We start from the raw sequence: 18,515 nt of genomic DNA, 5'->3' as shown, positions 1-18,515 counted from the left end.
ACGCCCGTCAGCCTTGTCAGGGGGAAGCGGCTCAGAAAACGGATGGATGGATGTCGTACTTGATTATTCTGATAGAACTGTCAGTAAAATACTCAGTTCCTAATTGCAACACGACTGGATGCAAATTCCTATTTGTCTGTTTTATGTCACTTCAGAAATAAAGTGAGGAAAAGTAAGTCATAGCATAGCATTTTCACAGAATATATAAAAACCTACGATCAATCAGTTTTGAAACGGCAATAAGCTCAGCCGATTGACGATTGATTTTGAAGGTGCCCAAATTTTGATCAGCCTCCCAGTTTTCTTATAACGGTTCAATGCACTTGTTCATCAAATCTATTTTGGGAGATAAATATGGATTTTAAAAGATATTCAATCTATAAAGGCAGTATATCATTTATACATATTATTTAAACAAATATTAATATATTAAAACCTATTTTTAATTTGTTGGTAAAATGTCGAAACCCAAAGTGTAGCTCTTGACTCGACCCGACTTGGGACTCGTCTCTCGACTTGAGACTCGACGCGGGACTTGAGGGCAAAGACTGGAGACTTGCTTGTGACTTGCAAAGCAAAGACTTGTCCCCCCCCCCCCCCGTCTGCTATTTAGCAAACAAATATCATAAATCAGTTCAGGAGCGCGGAAGTCGTTGAATTCCGAGAAAAGGTAAATCACTCCACCTCGTTTTACAGTTTCTTCGTGTAATTACCGGCACGCATGGACGTAGTGGAGTGGACAGAAGGAGGCGAGACAAGCCCCACAGATAATTCTTGCATAAAACAATCTAGCATGCCCCATTACACCGCTAACGAAGATAAATCATTGCAAACGGAATAACAGCCGCCACCGTGTGCTGTACAGTCGAGGCCAGCTTTTCCCTGTTAATCCACTGTGAAATTCCACTCGATCAGGACATTAGCATCAATTACAGGCCCACATAAACACATAGCATTAACTCCAGAGCACATTAGCTTTCAATTAATCATCGCCAAAGTTAAAAGTGGGGTGGAGCAGCAGGTTTGCCTCGTATTAACCGCCCTGGTCTCCGTGCGAGGCCCTGCCTGCCAATAATGCGTTATCGAAGAATGCAATTAACCTCCGACGGGCAGCGTGAAGCTCGGACAAAGCCGGCGACATCGAGAGGATGCTGCTCGCGCTGTTTTGGGGTGGGAGTGAGACACGGGGGGGTTGCCTGTCAGCAATTTGAAAAATGCAAAGAACAAGGGAATCGAAGCAAAAGACAGTGCTGCGTGACAACCGATGCGCAAAAATGAGGACAAAGTCCGTGCAACCTGTAAGTGGACGGAAAGAACAACAACACGACTTGAGGCTTTGACTGAACTTGTGGACTGATGCAAATTCAGTGCAAAAGCTAATACCGAACAATTATTTCCTACTGTGGATTCCAATCAAGCTCGGACAAGCTAATCATCCCAAGTCCCCAACGCACACTTCCCAGATATTAGCCGACAACCTCTCCACGCTAATTGGCGGCATCCGGGCTAACGACATCTACGGTCACGGGATCGCACGACTGCGGAAGGAAGAAAATCCTACGTGGTCTCAAGTCTCCACGCACACAGTATGGAGCTACGTTCACACTGCGGGGCGGCATGCCCCATTTGGATTTTTTTTTCTCCAATCTGATCTTTTTAGGGAGTCGTTCACATTATAAAAACAAATGTCCATCCAAGTGACACGCATGCGCACAAAACATGAAGCGCCATCTGTTTACGCAAGTAAATATGAGCCACGCGTCCCGACGCATTTGTGGCAATTTCGAGGATTTTGTGCTCGAACTGACCGCTCCCCCATATATTTATCAATTCTAAAGTATTTTCTTTCCACCACTGACTGTTTTCTGTTCTGTCTGCCTTTTCTTTTCGCGTGTGTCTGTTTTGTCGAACAATTGTGACGTGTGCTGCCTTGTGATGACGCATAGGCGACCCGAGCCTCCAGACCGCCGCCGCATCGGACACATATCCGATTTATATCCACGTATGAACGAGGCCTGGGTCGGATTTGAAAATATCCGAATTGCACTATTCGCATTGACATGGAAGAAAAAAATCCGATACATATCACGTGGGCAAAATGATCAAATGCGGTCAGATATTTCCGGTACTACGTCCATCAATGATGTCATCGATCGGCTCCGCAAAAGAATCGTGAAGAGTATATTTGAATCCAAAAGCGAGTTTATTTTTAGCCTTGTCACGTGTCTTTTGACGTAGTACTGTAAATAGCTGACCGCCGACAAAGTTATTTAAAAGCAAAACATGTCGGCGGTGTGGGACAGACAACACGTAATGCCCGTCCAGATCAGACGACAAGACAAATTTGCTCTTTCACGATTGCACTGTGTCAGACTACTGCAATAGAATATTCTATTCCCATATCACCGCATCCCGTCTTTTTTGATCACTGAGCTTTATCGTAAACGTGTGCCGCTCGGGAGAAGACGTTCCTTCAAGGATTGCTTGAGGTATGTTCACGTTCTTTTAATACGATACGGCTCGCGAGCAGGCAACAAAAAGTGATGTAGCCTAGCAAGCTAGCGCTAGCACCAACGGTTGTACGTAAACATGCCAGCGTTATGTCGAATCATGCTCGAAACTTTCGGTGTGTGTGAAGTAATTGAATTACAATAAAGTAATTTTGGTTTGAGCGGACTGATTAGAATACACGACCCGACTAGAGAATGCTTTTGAAGATACTCAGTATACAGTACACATGTATATACAGTACATGAACAAGTCATTTAAATAGACACATTGCTCAATCTTGTGATCGGATCGGTGATCGGTTATCGTTTTTTTAAACTCGTGATTGGTGAACGGCCACAAAAATCCTGATCGTGTAGAGCAGGCATGCCCAAAGTCCGGCCCCCGGGCCAAATCCGGCCCGTGTTCATATTTCCACTGGCCCGAAGCCTCTGTCATAAAACCAATATTTTGTGGCCCGGCAGTACAAAATACACACGCAATTTTATATTTCACCACAGGATGGCAGTAAACTTGTGGCTGAACTCTCGCGGGGGCGTTTTGCGCATGATCTGTTTTTTGCCCATTTCTGAAATGGCAACTGGAAGCAAGAAAAGGAAAGTTGATAGCGAGGGCCGACGTTTCCAGGACAAATGGAAGTCTGAATATTTTTTCACTGAGTTTAGAAACAACTGCGTCTGCCTAATTTGCCAAGAGACTGTGGCTGTGTTCAAGGAGTTCAATATAAAGAGGTACTACCACGTGCTAATTACGACAAGCTAACTGGGAACGAACGCAGGGGAAAAATTGAAGCAACTGGAATCTGGTTTAACGGCACAGCAACACTTTTTCACAAGAGCCAGTGAGTCGAATGAAAATGCAACAAAGGCGAGCTATGAGGTTTGATTGCCGAGCACTGCAAACCTTTTACTGAGGGGGAATTTATTAAAGACTGTGTGATGAAAATGGTGGAGAACATTTGTCCTGAGAGAAAAAGCAACAGTTCGCCAATGTTTTCCTGGCTCGTAGCACTGTGCCACGAAGGATCGAAGAAGTTTCTTCTGATATTAAGAGACAGTTGGACGCAAAAGGAGTGGAGTTTGAATTTTTTTCGTGAGCCTGTGACGAAAGCACGGATGCATCCGACAGCGCTCAGTTACTGATTTTTTTGAGAGGAGTGGACAGTGAAATGAACGTGCGTGAAGAGCTACTTGACCTCCGGAGCCTTGAGGACCAAACGAGGGAAAGATTTATTTGCTTCTGTTTGTTCCGCCGTAGATGACATAAAATAACAGCGGAATAAAATCACAAGGATTATTACGGATGGCGCACCTGCCACGGTTGGCGAGCACACGAGCCTTCAGGAGCAAAATGCATTGATAAGCCGACTGTATTCACATATTAAAGCCTTTCAGACCAAGCTGCTACTTTTCCAAACCCACCTGTCACAAACGCAGCCCAATACCACACATTTCCGATCTCTGCAAGAAATAATGACCTGTTTTCCAGCGGACAATATCAGTGCGCAAATGAGGAGGTATGCCGCAAACATCTCATCTCTGACTGAGGAGTTTCAACAGCGTTTCAGGGATTTTGCAACTATTGAAAAGGAGGTGACGCTTTTTTCTTCTCCCGTTCCCGTGGATCTCAGTGACGTTGCAGCCCACCTGCATTGAGCTGCAGTGTGACACGGAGTGTCGCAGCCGGTACCGACAACTCCCTCTTGTCAACTTTTGCCAGTAGCTGGATAAAGACAGGTTCCAAGAGATTCGTACATTTGCTAAGAAAATGTTGAGCTTGTTTGGCTCGACATGCTTGTGTGAGAAGACCTCCTTAGTCATGAACATGAATAAGAACCGCGTGAGGACAACACCTTGTGTGTTTTGGACTATACTTGGCAAATAAAGATGATTCTGATTCTGATTCTGATTCTGATTCTGACAAGACTAAGTGACTCCCACCTGCGTGACATCTTGCGCATTAAAACCACCGCTTTTGAGCCATTGACTGCAGTCGAGATCTCAGTATCACCCTTCGCATTAATGCAAACATGTTGTTTGTTGATTCTGATGAATAAAGTTTGAGTTTGAGTCAAATTTCATAAGAATACTTTATTTTGCATTTCATTAATTTGCATTTTAACCTTCATTGATCCAGGTCAGGCAGTTATCAGATCTACCTAGCAGCAGACAGCATAGTAAAACAAAGTAAAATAAAAATACATACAAAAAAGCATTCCCCTCGTCGGTAGCATGTCAACTTAATGCTGGCCCGCATGACAATTTTTTTACGTCAATGTGGCCCCTGAGTCAAAACGTTTGGGCACCCCTGGTGTAGAGCCTACCTATAAATATGAGCTTTGTAAAAGTCAATCATCTCGTGTGAAATTGATTATTGCGAAACAGGTCCAACATCATCAACACTCCCACAAACCCAGGAACTCTCCAATCAGTGCTGTCCATCTGAGGGAGTCGAACAGGCCTAATCAACTCCGGGAACATCAATTATGGATGTCTTCAGATCCCTGAGGTGACCTCTGGCAGTCTGTCCGACGTGCAGGACATGGTATCAATTTGCACGACACCACTTGAGTTTGAGGAGCAATTGTGCAACACAAACACGCACGCGGCGTATACAAACATGCATTCGTCTGTCCAGTTGAAAGGGCGGATGCCGTGGGGTGCATGGATGAAGAAACGTGTACAATTATGTTGAGAGGCTTTGCAAATCAGGCCTTCTAAAGCACAAACGTACAATACACAAATCTGCCCGAGCAGGGAAATAGCCTGAGGACACAGCAAGCGAGCGTGCTAAGGCTTCGCTCGCGCTGTCCGACAATCCGTCCAAGCGACGTGGCTGCTAACGATGATAATGCACTTTCACTCCGCTGTCACGGAGCCTCGCGCAAGCCATCTCTGGAGCCATTTCCCAGTGAAGATAGCGTTACGTAACATCGCGCGCCGGCCCTGCTGCTCATATCACTCAAGCCTCACACTGCGGCTCACGTGCCTTATCCAGGCCACATTCTGGCGCCAGCAGCAGCAGCAGCAGCAGCAGCAGCAGCGGCCTTCCAGCTGTTACTACGAGCCGACCCATCCACGCACACAGAGCTACAACGTCCGCCGATGCGCCGTGTGCGGCCTTTTTCTTTCGACTCGGGGCTCTCCAATAACAGCATGGGCGCATACTGTATGTACGTCGCAGTGGAGCATTTGGAATTCAATCAACTGGGAATGATATGCATGTGTAACAACAATCCACAATGACCCCATTACGTTAAATCCTCCATTTACAACTAAAATATAAAACATAACCTTGACTTATGTTGTTTTACCAGCTTTGACACGTAGACATGACTCATTACCAGCATGTTCATTGCCAAACATTTGACGCGTTTACACTCCACGTCCAAGTGCGCCATTCTGATTGGGCTGACTCCAAAGTGAGGAAAAACAATTTCAAAGTTTTTTCTTTTTTTCTGCGCGTGGGCCATTGTGTCATTTCATTGCGCCGATTAAATCCAGCCTAACTGTACGATTTCCGCGCAGCTCAAGACTGACCAAAGCCATGAAACCTCACTTTTGCACACACCCGAACAATTTCTCAACCGCATTTCAACCGGCTAGACATGATGAGAACTTCACTGACACGCAGCTCTAATTATCACGTCGTTTAAATATATCGAGTCCCGCCCGACAGGAATTTTTGACATTCTAATAAACAATGAGTGTCAAGATGAGTGGTTAAGCATTCATTGGTTGCGTCGTTAGTTATTAGTTAGCAGGAACAAAGGAAAGTGTGGCCCACTTCCCGAGCAAAACCACGACAACAAATTGGCGAGGAATCGGACCAGGATGAAACAAGGAAAGGTACATAGATTTTCCAATTTTCACTGGTGATGTTGGGCTCGTGATTTACGTCCAAATCAATTGGATCACGTTACATCATAATACTGGCTTTCCATTTCTTGTTAATCCAGTACGATATTTCCAAAGCACATTTTATTTGCAGATGAGTTCATTGTTTTTCAGATGTAATTTTTTAGATTTAGCTGACGTTACTGCATTTTTGTTGCGATAATTGTACAAACAGTATTTTATCATTTTCTTTTTTTTTTTTTACAGAAACAAAATTCAAGAATTTTTTTTTACTGTGGGGCTGTATGTTTTGCTCACTTAAGGGACAGTACCGCATTTATTTAGATTTTCTTTATTTATTTGAAACTTTCCTGAAATATTTCAAAATAGTACATTTTAGAGCTGTAATTGCAACACCGCAATGCCGTGATAGCGCATCATTTTTCTCCAGGTTATCATACCGTCAGAATCTGATAGAGTCCGCCGGCTGTCGCGGTCAACCGGCCGGGGTCGAAAGTCGGTCCGGCGAGGAGCTAGCTGCCAAATTCGCGATCGAAGATGATTTCAGGATGGTGTCGTGTCGATGTCGGTGGCAACAGTATACGCTGGCGCCAACTCGAAGGACGCAAGATCAGCTGCCGCTGCGCCCGACAGCGACGACGTGTAGCTTATCGTTGCTGAATATTTCCTAACTCTATATGGTTTCCTTCATAAATAAAGCTGCATAATACGACGCAACTAGCGACTATGTGTCACATTCTCGTGAGAGTGCACAGACGTAAACATGGCGGACAGGTTTTCGATTGAAGTAAACAACAGCAGATAAAGAAGATATGCACATTTCAAATAGAACATTTTGACATGTTGGGTTTAGTTCCCCTTTCAAGGGGACATGTTCTGGGAAACGGACTCTCTGAATTGCCTGCCAACCTTCAATGAGATCAACAAACATTCGGAGCCCGGCGCTGTCGTTTCAAAGCCAAAAGGTAAGCAAAGCTGCAGTGTACGTATAGATTCGCATTAACTAACAGCGAGGCCACCATTAACTTCGCGTTTGGGTTTTGTTTCCGTCCGCTGCCACGTTCACACATCTGACGAGTCATTTGGTGGATTAGTTCATGAATTTCAGCGAGACAAGAAAGAATGTGTCTCAGCTTTGCTATTTCATTCATTCAAAAGGTTGCTGTTTTCCCACACCAACAGCACCCAATTCAACTCATTTCAGAGGGAAAGTTAAAAATATGACCGTCGTGCATAGGGAAGATAAAAGCCACTTGCTGGCAGCTCAGGGACAAGCTGCGAATGATGAATGAGCATGGCTGCTAGTCAAGGTGCGCGGGAGGAGGAGCTACAGCATGAATGGGAGCTTGTCATCAGACCACTCGCTCATATTTCAGGCAGGCGTACGTCCAGACTGACACCTCTGGATTTGGATAACACTTCTTACGACATCTGGCCACACCGACAAACGAGAGCTTTCTCCCCTGGTAAGCCATCCCCGTGTGCTCCGACTCCCAGATTCTCTTGTGGCTCTCATCCATGGTTTTATATGTTGTGGCAAAATGCTGATCGTGCACAAATCTAATGATACCACATTCAGAAGCGCACTTTTATCCAATAATTCTCTGCAACTGTGACATGAACAGCGACACAAACACACAGCAACACCTTTTTGTGACCCACAAACGGAATGAGTAACACGACAAGTCTGGATTCGATCATGGTCTACTGGTCTGCACCATTGATTCTGCTAGTCCGGAGTTATATGTCCAATTTATTAATGCAACTTCTCTTTAGACCTGAGAAAGAGAGAGAGAGAGAGAGAGAGAGAGACAGAGAGAGAGAATGCCTCTTGGCAGGCGAGGCGGTCTCAACTGGAGCCGACGCTAAGCCCCCAAATCACATTAGAACATCCATCCACGGACATAAAAACATCCAAGTATTATTCCAAACCCGCCGCGTCATCATTTGAATAAGGACGGAGGAACACAAACAGGTCACAACTGAATCGCTACTGCATGCAAATGAAATGCAATGTCCTCTGTTCACGAGCCAACTGCACGGCAGACGAGTCATTTCCGTGATCTTAACCTTTACGACTGCGAGAGTCAGAGTATCTTTCTCCCTCAGCAGCAGCTCTGCGATTCTGCAGCACAGCAAGCAGAACACAACCCCCCCCCCAAAAAAAAAACATGCACACAAAACAAAAAACTCGGCCTGACAGCAGACGGTAAACGTTGCCGTACCTCAGCGGCAGCACTTGAAGGTGGCAGGTGCGTCCCACAGGGCTCCAAGGACAGAGGCACCAGCAGCAAAATGATGGCTATGGCAGCTGTGTAGCATAAAACGGTTCATCAGTGCGTGGCAGTAAGAAGCACAGCCAGGCAGTGCGGACAGAGGGAGAGAGAAAGGAGGAGGAGGAGGAGGAGGAGGAGGAGAGAGGAGAGGAAGAGAGTCAGCCAGCGAGCATCATTCAGCTCCCACTGCCTCACTTGTGCAGCAGAGCACACACGTCAACACGCCCCCTTTCTCGCTCTCTCACTTTCTCCGTCTCTTCCACGCATTTAGTCGCACGCGGGGGTGCGGAGGCAGTGCAGTGCAGTACACGGCGGCGCTGAGCCGTTCTCCATTACCGGACAACCTCTCGCTCGTCTTCCTTCGCCGCGAATCTCACTCTTCGCGTTCGGCTGCCGATCGGGCCTCGCAAGGTCGTTTGAGGTCCTTCCACGACCCCGTCGCTCCTTCATCCACTTTTGCTGCAGCACTTCAGAGCTTATGCAGGAACTCCGCCTGGCCTCATCGAGGGTCAGGAGGCCGCACGGGGTCCGCCCGTGACCCCCGCCAATCAGCTGTCACGAACAATTGCGAACATCCAATCAACGATCGGGAAATCGAGCGCAGGAGAGAATGAAGCGGGATTATTTGAAAGATCCTCTTTTTCCCACCGGGGGGCAAAGCGGAGTAGAGCAGTGCCGCACGACTGCGCTCAGTGGCTGACGAGAGAACTGCATTTGTTGGAGGAAAAGCAAGGCGAGCGGCCCAAAAGAAAAATGTCGTCCTCAGCGGGGATGCCTAGCAAGCGCGAGCCTTCCCCCCCCACCCCACCCCCCCTCCAGCGGGAGCCTCGTCGCGATCTACTTCCTATCATACAGCGGCCGTTTATGAGTCGAAATCCAAATTGGCCAAAGCGGGAGACTCAGCGAGTGTTTCCACTTCAAGCTGCTTTCATTGCACAACCTTGATTCGCTAACCTTCAGCCCGCCATGGAGCCCAACTCCGAAATTAAATAAAAGTCTGAACCTTGCGCTTCATTCGTAAAACAACAATTGTTCATGAAATATTTGGGGTAAAGTTAGGGAACGTTTCAATCTACAACAGAAACAAACTATCGTACTTTGAGTGTGTAATGCCCGCCGCGCACTGCGCGACGCAGTCAAGCCGGATTGGACGGGACCGTCGTGTAAAAATGAGAGTTGCTGACTCCCCCCTGCACACTGAGCGAGTGGGTATGTGGACGCCCTGCACAGTGAGCCCGTTAGGCATATATACCGGATGATTGAAAAGTTGATTGAAACTCCCTATTTTGAAGTACTACTACTACCCTATTTCTGAACTATAACTCTTACGAGAACTGAACATGAGAAGAAAGTGTATCGCATGGAGTTTGATTTCAAATTGGACATGGGCGCCGGCATTAGCCAGCGGTTTCTCAAGCCGCCTGGCAACCGCGTGAACGCTTGCGGGACGGAAGACATAACTTCTCGTATTCGCCCTTCAAGTTCTTCCGAAGTCGTTGGTTTGGTAGAACAGACTTGCTCCTTTAATCATGCAACATACACAAAAGAATTGAGAAAAATATTACAACGTATGAAGAAATGATCAGTCTTTTCAAATAGGGAGTTACTTTTCAATCACCCCGTATATACAGGATATTGTACGACATCACATTTATGCAACCGTAAGAAGATCAATTCATAGTTAAGGAAGAAGCGGGTTGCCGAGGAGCGAGAACGTGAGCCCGAATAAAAGCGAGGCTGCGGACATTTTAATGGACGACGGCCGGCTCCCGTTAGCGAGCCAGCGACGGACCGTGAGCGTACATTTTGGCCACGACCTTTGCTTTTTCCTCCACACTTCAGGCACGTTAGGAGTTATGAATAAAACACGGTATCTGATACTGAATATTTTGCATTTCTACCGCTTGGGGAGAGCGCGACTAACGCTAACTGCCCCAAAATAAAAAGGCTTTATTTGCAGAAGGGAGTGTTTCTGGTTTGGGCTTGTCTTTTTTTGTGTGTGTGCTTTGCGCCGTTGGACCGTGAGCATGTTCTTGTGTTTGTGTGTGATTTTGTTTGCACGCGCATGTGTGTGTGTCGTCGATTAACGATTCGGTGACGGCCTGCCCACCTCGGCGTCGAGATGCAGCCGGACCTCTCCGGACGCGGGCACGAGGGTGTCGAGCCGCGAGCGCGTCTGAACCGAGCTGACTGAGGCGGCTTCGGATGCGTCGACGACCGCTTTGAAGTGAATATTGACAAAAGCTGAAATGTTGACTTTTAAGGAACCTTCTATGTTCCAGTATGTGAAATTGACAATTTCCAAAGTGTGATGGCCCGGGAGATCATTTGTTAACGTTGCAATGGAAGAATAGCTCCGGTAGATCTGATTTCCTAATAATAAGCATTACACCACGGCGAACGAATGCCTTAATGTGCGCCCACTACCCGCAAGGGCAACGATCCATTGGGTGGCAGTCAGGCACCGAGGTCTTTGTCAGCAGGTCTCCGCCTAAAAAAATCTGGTTCCCTGGACAAGGAATGGAACTTTCCGGAGGGAAGGCGCTGATTCGGTTTCTTGTGTGAGAGAGCGATTGTGAGATCGAGTCAGATTGAGCTCATCCCACAATTGGGGCTCCGGAAACGAACGGCTTGAAGGGATGGAATCGACTCCATTCTGAAGTCGCTCGCTGCTACGGAAAAGAAGCGAGCGACAGGTTTCATCAGAGGTCAAAGAGGTCAGAAGCACAGGTCCCATGCAAACACTACCGTGACACACATGGACGCTAACGAGCTACTGAGGCTCCACTGTGTACACAAACACATGAGCTGCATTTTGCACCTCTCCAAAATGCCCATATTCATACATTACACTTGCTGACAACAACTCATTGTAACCAATTCTATGTTTTTTCAGTTGATTGAGGACAATTTGGCATTGCTGAATCCGAAAATTCAATCCCTTTTTTCTCTTTGTATGTTACTTTTGAAGTTGTTAACAGTAAGTTACAAACGTTGCTTACTGCAAATTGAATAGTAGACTTTGATAAATGTAAGTACCTTTCAATTGAGTGTGCCGTCATCATTGTTCGAAGTTCAGGGCGTGAACCTCCTTTTATTTGCACCTCGAGAGCAAAACATAGTTGTACATATAAATAGAACACACACCAAAACATGGCCATATTTGAAAAGGTTGACCTGATTGAGTAAAAAAAAAAAAAAAAACCAACAACAACAACAAACAATGTGATATTTGGATTGAGAACATCCAAATTGTCCGAAATCAGCAAAAACAAATCTTGGCCAATAAATGTGTTGTTTTGCAGTATTTCATTGTAATCATTCGACCCCCAAATCACGTCAGTTTCGCTGAATGAACACAAGAGCTGGCATCGAAGGAGGTTCCGTGAGTTGGACCCGAGGTCAGGCTGCGTCCGCGAGTGTCGCTCGGGCCGAATTCAAAGCTCGCTACCGCCGACGCCCGGCTCACCTTGGCCGTCGTGCTTCGCATCTGACCGCTCCTCTTGGCTGAAGGCGAACTTTGTCTCTTTCAGGAGTTGCTCCACCCCGCAAGACGTCTGACACCCCAGTGACCCCTGGGGTGAAAAGGAAGGGGTCACACGCCAAAAAACAAGCCCGGCCGGCGGTCACCGTGCTGCAGATGGACTTCACACAGCGACCTACCACGGCGGGCCAGTTCGCATGCCAGCCCCGACGCTTGTCATGCTCAGCTGCGCTGATGTCATAACTTCAGATTATAAATATCTGTATCCAGCGGGGTTACGTAATAAGTGGATGTCGGATTATTGTCGGGACACACAGACGGCAAAGACTCCGCAGCTGGCACAGGAAACGCGTGAAAATTAAATCTTACATTGCGTCTGTTTATTTTACAGTACTGTGAGCGTGCAAAGAATTATGATTTGTAATGCTACTGTGTTGTTCGCGAAATCAAATAATAGTAACAATGAGAGAGTTGTTGAAAATAAGCTTCTACATGATGTCGTATTCTTTTCTCTTTTTTTTTTTTTTTTTTTTTTTTTGACTGCCGTCATTCAACATCTCATGAATTGAGGGGGGGAAAGGATGGTTCACGCGACATTATGATCATGGGGAAATACAATGTTTACAATTTGTGTCCACATATTTGAGCGTTGAGAAGCATGGCGGCAATCTGGTGATTGACATTTGAATGTGAAAAACACTTTTCAGGTGGGACCGGATGCATAACCCGTCAAGCTCAAATTCCGGCTTAAATCCGACGGCCCCGCTTGTCGACTCGATAACCGAATGACAACCGACATCCACGGGACATCACGGCGCCACGTGTCGATCACCATTAAAGTCAAAAATGGGAGCAGAGCGTGTCAAACGGGAACCGTGCATTTGCTGAAACACATTCAAGCCAGCCAAAGAGGCGGTCATAAAAGCTGATGAGCAAGATGGAGACCCTGGCAGGCAGGGAGAAACGAGACAGCAGATAGTCATCTGATTGGCTGAACACACATCACATTCGTTTCAATAGCAGGAAATGATGTCGCTCCAATGGCGCGTGCTATGCTACGCCGCACACAATTAAGCACGTCTACGTATTGTGTAAGCTACAAATTTGCTCCGTGACATAATTGCACTCAACATTTTCTCAGTATTTCTTCTCAGCCTTCGGAGGTTTTGCGTCTGATCGAATTAAAACGAGTGAAAAGGCCGCTGTCCTGATCACTTCTCATGAGATGAACTGAACACGGTTGCCTGCAAAGAGCAGACATCCAGTCATTTAAGTTGTCGAAGGAAAACAATGTATTTTACACGATGACCAAAATGAGAAATTCCAAGTTTGGGAGGTTTTGGCTCGGAATCTCGGCTGCGGCCTCCCCGTGTGGCGTTTGCGCGTCCGCCTCGTCCGGACTTCCGCATTCCAAAATCGTGCACGTGAATTCAGACTCTCTGCTGCAGCCATTCGCAAAGTGTGGCACGCAATAAGAATCTCTGAATTAAATACAAATAAAATGGGATGCATTTGAAAACGTCAATGAGAATGAAACATATTAAGCTAAGCAAATGTATTTATATAGCGCATTTCATACACAAGGTAACTCAATGTGCTTTACGTGACTAAAAGCATTTCAAAACAAACTTCATCATCAGAATGAAGATAGCTTATCAACCGATGTCAAGAGAATGAAGGGCGAGACAAATGAATGCACAGGTTCAGTTCAGTTGTGTTTAACTTTGAAGTACTGTTTGTTTTTTAACATTTGTTTCGACGTAACTTGTATCTAACGTATCGGCAACACATTCGAATTGAATCGTGTCCACTTTTTCTATATTTAAATGCGGGGTTAATGTTCAAATAAAATCTCTGCCTCATTTTTGATGAACATCGTGACCCGACGTGAACAAAACGGATGGACGGACAAAGTCAGTAAAGTGTTATTTTATTCGATTTTCATCGATACATTTCACACAACTCTGATATCAAATGTCATTCATGACATTCAAACAATACAATTGATTCCAGGAGAGTCAAATGTGCCCTTACGATGACATCCAAACGATATTTTCACACGCAGCTTTCCCACATCACAGTCACAATGAAAGAAAAACGCTTTTTTTTCATTGTGACGTCAGGTAAAAAACGTCAGGTACAGAGAAGGCACGACAGAATTTCTACAGTTTTCCATTTGAATCTTGTTCGACAGAGCAGTTGCAGCTCACGTTGTGCCCGGCGAGGTTTCGTGTTCCCTTTGCAAAGACGAAAAGAAGACAACTTGTCATACTTGATTGCGTTTCTTCCCGCAATGCTGTTATATGGCCGATGAGATGGCGCTATTGTAAACTCCGTGACGACAGGAGCAAGAGATGACCGCGAGGTCGGGACCCGTTTGATCCGCCACCCGAATACGCCAACTCGTGCGATGAGTAAAATGAGGACACTCGCAACTCCACGCACAGCGAGGCAGAGCAGCCTCTGTTAATTCAACAAAAAAAAGGTACATACAGGTTTTGGAGAAACATATGCTGCCATCCAAGCAACGTCTTTTTCCTGCTTATTCCAGCAAGACAATGCCAAACCACATTCTGCACAATGCCAAACCACATTCTTACAACAGCGTGGCTTCAGAGTAAAAGAGACCTGTCTCCCATTTGAAAATGCGTGGCGCATTTTGAAGCGTCAAATATTCAGCCGTTCAACAGTCCGGCAATGGGAAAGAATTCCACCTCCAAAGCTTCAACAATGAGTGTCCTCAGTTCCCAAACGTTCATTGAATGTTGTTCAAAGAAAAGGTGATGTAACACAGCGGTAAACACGACCCTGTCCCAGCTTTTTGGGGAACGGGTTGCAGCCATCAAATTCCAAGTTCATGATTATTTGCTAAAAACAATCCAGTTGATCAGTTTGAACATGAAATATTTTGTCTTTGTCGTCTATTCATTTAAATATAGGTCCAAGATGATTTGCAAATCGTTGTATTCTGTTTTTATTTATGTTCAACTTCATTGGAATTGGGGTTGTGTAATGGACAGCAAACGAACCATAAAGTTGATACTACAGTACTTCAAACAACGAACAACACGGATTTTCTGCCACTAGATGACAATGTTGCATTGTGTATCAGTCATTTGAGTTCTTTGTTTTATTTATTTTTTGCAACTTACGTCAGATGTGAAGATGGATGGAATTCCACTCTCGAGCATGTCTTCCAGTTCTTCGTTGGTGGTGACGCGTCCCGCTACAATGATTATTTTTAAAGATTAAAGTATGTCTTGCGACACTCAAATGTGACATTGATTCTGTTATGCCGCTACGCTGCCAATGACGTTTTCATCACTTATATTACAGAGGCATCCGTTTCCCGTGGCGCCGTCCCCATGAGGGTCACGGGTGAGTCGGAGCCCATCGCAGGCGACTAACCTGGACTCAGCGGCAGGGCAGACAATCAACGAGACACCAAATGTTTTTGGAATGCGTGAGAAAGCAGAGTACAAAAAAAAAACAAAAAAAAAAACACAAAAGCACAGGGACAACATGCAAACTCCACACAGGAGGACCCCAGCTGAGACTCAAACCTGGGATGTCTCGACTGCGAGGCAGACATACTCGACGCTGCCTGTGAACCCAGACATTTCTCGTTGTCTTCCTTTTTCGAACACTGACACACTGGTTTCAACAGTTGATTGCATTTCTGAGTAAGGCATGGATCTTCATGATACATATCGTGCATACAGTGCAGGGGTTGGTCCGCCCCCAAAAAGGAAAGCATAGAAATGTGGGAGAAAAAAGTTATTCATTCATTCTAGTTTGGATCAAGATTGCCCCGAAATAGAAGTCGTTAGAAGTGAGTCAGGAACAAATAGATAGACACCAGCGCTTCTTATCCACCAGCCGCTGCTGAGACTTGATGCACAGATTTGTTTCGTTGAGTTTCTTTCTCTCTCCTGTTGCTTAGCCACTCGCCCCCTGGAGAGGAAAGCGCTCACCGGATGCCACACCCTTTTTGTATCGTCTTTTCCTCAGAGGGACTCGACGGAATGCGGGAAAAAAAAAACCTCACTCGCCGTGATGTCATTCATTGTCGGGACTGTCAAAGACGGGTGAAGTAGTGTTACACGAGCCGTCGCCGTTGTCCCGGCAACGCTGACACGGTGCACAGCGCGCTCTCCGGTATCGGGCTCGCCAGCTACAGCGCAGGGCTTCTCGTTAATGCGGGCCGCCGGGCCTACTTTTCACTCTTCGCGGGAAAGCATCATAGCAAACATCGAATACACGCTCGCCGACGTCCGTCTAAAGTGGGGCATTCGAAGCTCACGCTTCTTGAAAAACAAATGATGGAGTCCCAATTGAGGCGAGAGAAGCGTGGGAATAAACAAGAAGAAGAAAAGAAGAATTTTCGACTTTGGTGGATGCAAAAATAAAAATAAGCGTCGGCAGTTGGTGTTTGCACGAGTGTAAATGTTAACACCCCCACAATGTCTGCTTAGCAACAAGTCAGCGAAAAGGAGGAAACCAGTGGCGTCTACTTCCCGGATCTCGTGTCACATTCACAAACGTTGTCCGGACGACAACGACATTCCTGCAGTGGCCGAGTTTGAAAAACCGAACGATGCGGTCGAGCTGAACTCCGTGTCGGAAGCATACATGCTGCGTCCCGTACTTATTTCCAGCTGTCTTTGGATCCGTCCTTTGCTTCGCTCCCGAAAGGAAACTTGCGCCTCGTTGTACCGGGTCATGACCTCCGCAAACTTCCCGGACAGCACCGAGTGCTACGAGACCAATCCAAGCACAGGGACAGACCGTGAGATTGTTCTGCGTCAACGTCCTTATTCCGTGTTTAGCTATCATCGCCCGGAAACATGACCGGTTTCCCTTCTGCGCTTCGGGTTACAGTATTTAAATAGGGCGCGCTGAATACGGAGCGAGTCCGGAAACGTGCGCCTGTGTTTTCTGGATCCCGAGGTCGACAGAGGATCTGTTCGCCGCGTCGTCTCGGGGCATGTTCCGCTCCGAGGCTGCGGCGCGGCAGGCCCAAACACGTAAATGACGGGCGCGGGACGACGTAATTGGACTCACATTTGAGTTTGGTTCGCGCCACGTCGGCGTTGCCTTCGATGTCATCGGTCAGGGCGTTCAGACGAGCTTTTGTTTCTGCGGGAGAAAACGGGAGACGTCGAGGTAAAACGTCGCAGCACGACAGTTGCGGCAGAGTCGTTCTCAGCTCACGTAGCGACTTTGCCGACGGATGCAAAGCATCGAAAATAACGACTCCCTCGGTGTTGTCGGCCGACTGCTGAGGTCTCGGGATTTGTCAAGAAACATCTTTTAAGTTCGCAGGGATGAAAAGTCATATGAACATTACGATGACGCCGTCTAACGAAATCCTCGTCACGAGTCGTGTGAAAAGCTTTCGCTTTTCGCCAATAATAATGTTGACATTTGATTGACACTGTCAGAGAAGAACCGATTTCGCAAAATGCTCATTATTGCTGTTGTGGTTTACAGTGGTGTGGAATTGCACTGAGCTATATTCAATGTGTTCTTATTTGGGTTGTTGTTGTTTTTTTTTTAAATACATTTACCTGCAGGTAAAAGAAAAATAAGTATTCCAGATGCCTCACACGTTGGAAAATTGCAATTTACCAACACTACAATTAACAGCGCTCTCCCGGCGTCTACAAAGCTAAGCGTCGTCAAATCAAAGTCAAAGTCGAGTCAAAGTCGAGTCAGGTCGGGTGGGAGGAGCTTACTGGCAGAATCGCGCTGTGCGTCTCCTTCACGTCTCGCACTTGCGAGCGGATGCGATCGAGCAGTCCTCGAACCTCCTCCGCCTGCAAAAGGCAACATCGGGGATCCGCTCAAAGCCCCGAACGCCGCACGAGTCACGTGTCCGCTCACTGACCCTCCTGAAGAAGCCCTCCATCAAACTTTCTCGCTCCGCCGACGCCGCGACCTGATCTTCCTCCGCCCATGTTCTCCTCTGCAAGAACCAAAAGGTGGGGAGGGGGAAAAAACACCGAAAGCTTGAATGGAAGCAATACAAGACGCTTACGGCAGTCAGCTCGACCAGTCGGTCCTTCATCGCAAACGGCAGCTCGTCTCGATTCTGTTAGAAAGTCTCCATCATCAGCATCATCAGCATCATCCGCATCAGCATCATCAGCATCAGCATCAGCATCAGCATCAGCATCAGCATCAGCATCAGCATCATCTGGGCCTTCCGACGCTCGACGAGTGTCCAACAAGGGAGAATTGTTGTCTGACACAGAAGATGTTCAGCAACTCTTTCCCCGCCCCTGCAACGAGTGCGAGCGCCACCCGATGCGAAGCCTGCTCGTCATTCGAACCTCCGCAGGATCACGTTGCAATGATGAAGATGGCCACACGATGTCGCTGTAAGCC

The 18,515-nt window shown here is 46.7% G+C and overlaps 2 protein-coding genes across 2 annotated transcripts in view; both read right to left on the bottom strand.

The window, feature by feature from the left end:
- rimbp2b (RIMS binding protein 2b) overlaps positions 1 to 12,296 on the bottom strand; it is an 88,028-nt gene extending 75,732 nt beyond the window's left edge. Inside the window, 1 exon segment of the mRNA XM_061671361.1 lies at positions 12,111 to 12,296. Coding sequence (XP_061527345.1) covers positions 12,111 to 12,131 — 21 coding nt within the window. The 5' untranslated portion in view covers positions 12,132 to 12,296.
- A 1,977-nt stretch (positions 12,297 to 14,273) lies between these two features.
- On the bottom strand, positions 14,274 to 18,229 carry stx2b (syntaxin 2b). The gene is made up of 8 exons (XM_061673255.1): positions 18,166 to 18,229; positions 18,016 to 18,093; positions 17,842 to 17,944; positions 17,190 to 17,267; positions 17,055 to 17,128; positions 16,774 to 16,882; positions 15,278 to 15,351; positions 14,274 to 14,362 (listed from the first exon to the last, which is right to left on the bottom strand). Exons 1-8 carry the CDS (start codon positions 18,193 to 18,195, stop codon positions 14,288 to 14,290), a joined length of 621 nt encoding a protein of 206 aa, XP_061529239.1. The 5' UTR covers positions 18,196 to 18,229; the 3' UTR covers positions 14,274 to 14,287.
- Positions 18,230 to 18,515: the final 286 nt, after the last annotated feature.

The sequence above is a fragment of the Phycodurus eques genome, chromosome 3, assembly GCF_024500275.1.
Source record: "Phycodurus eques isolate BA_2022a chromosome 3, UOR_Pequ_1.1, whole genome shotgun sequence".
In the NCBI taxonomy this organism is placed as follows: Eukaryota; Metazoa; Chordata; class Actinopteri; order Syngnathiformes; family Syngnathidae; genus Phycodurus; species Phycodurus eques.
Note: the sequence above shows the minus strand (reverse complement) of the source record. Positions and strands in the feature narration are given on the sequence as shown.

Excerpts from the sequence above, each read along its gene's own strand:
- stx2b (XM_061673255.1), bottom strand. The coding sequence starts at position 18,195 with ATGAAGGACCGACTGGTCGAGCTGACTGCC. Across the intron at positions 18,094-18,165 it reads GACTGGTCGAGCTGACTGCC|AGGAGAACATGGGCGGAGGA; the intron begins GTAAGCGTCTTG and ends TGGTTCTTGCAG. Across the intron at positions 15,352-16,773 it reads CCAAAGACAGCTGGAAATAA|CGGGACGCGTCACCACCAAC; the intron begins GTACGGGACGCA and ends TAATCATTGTAG.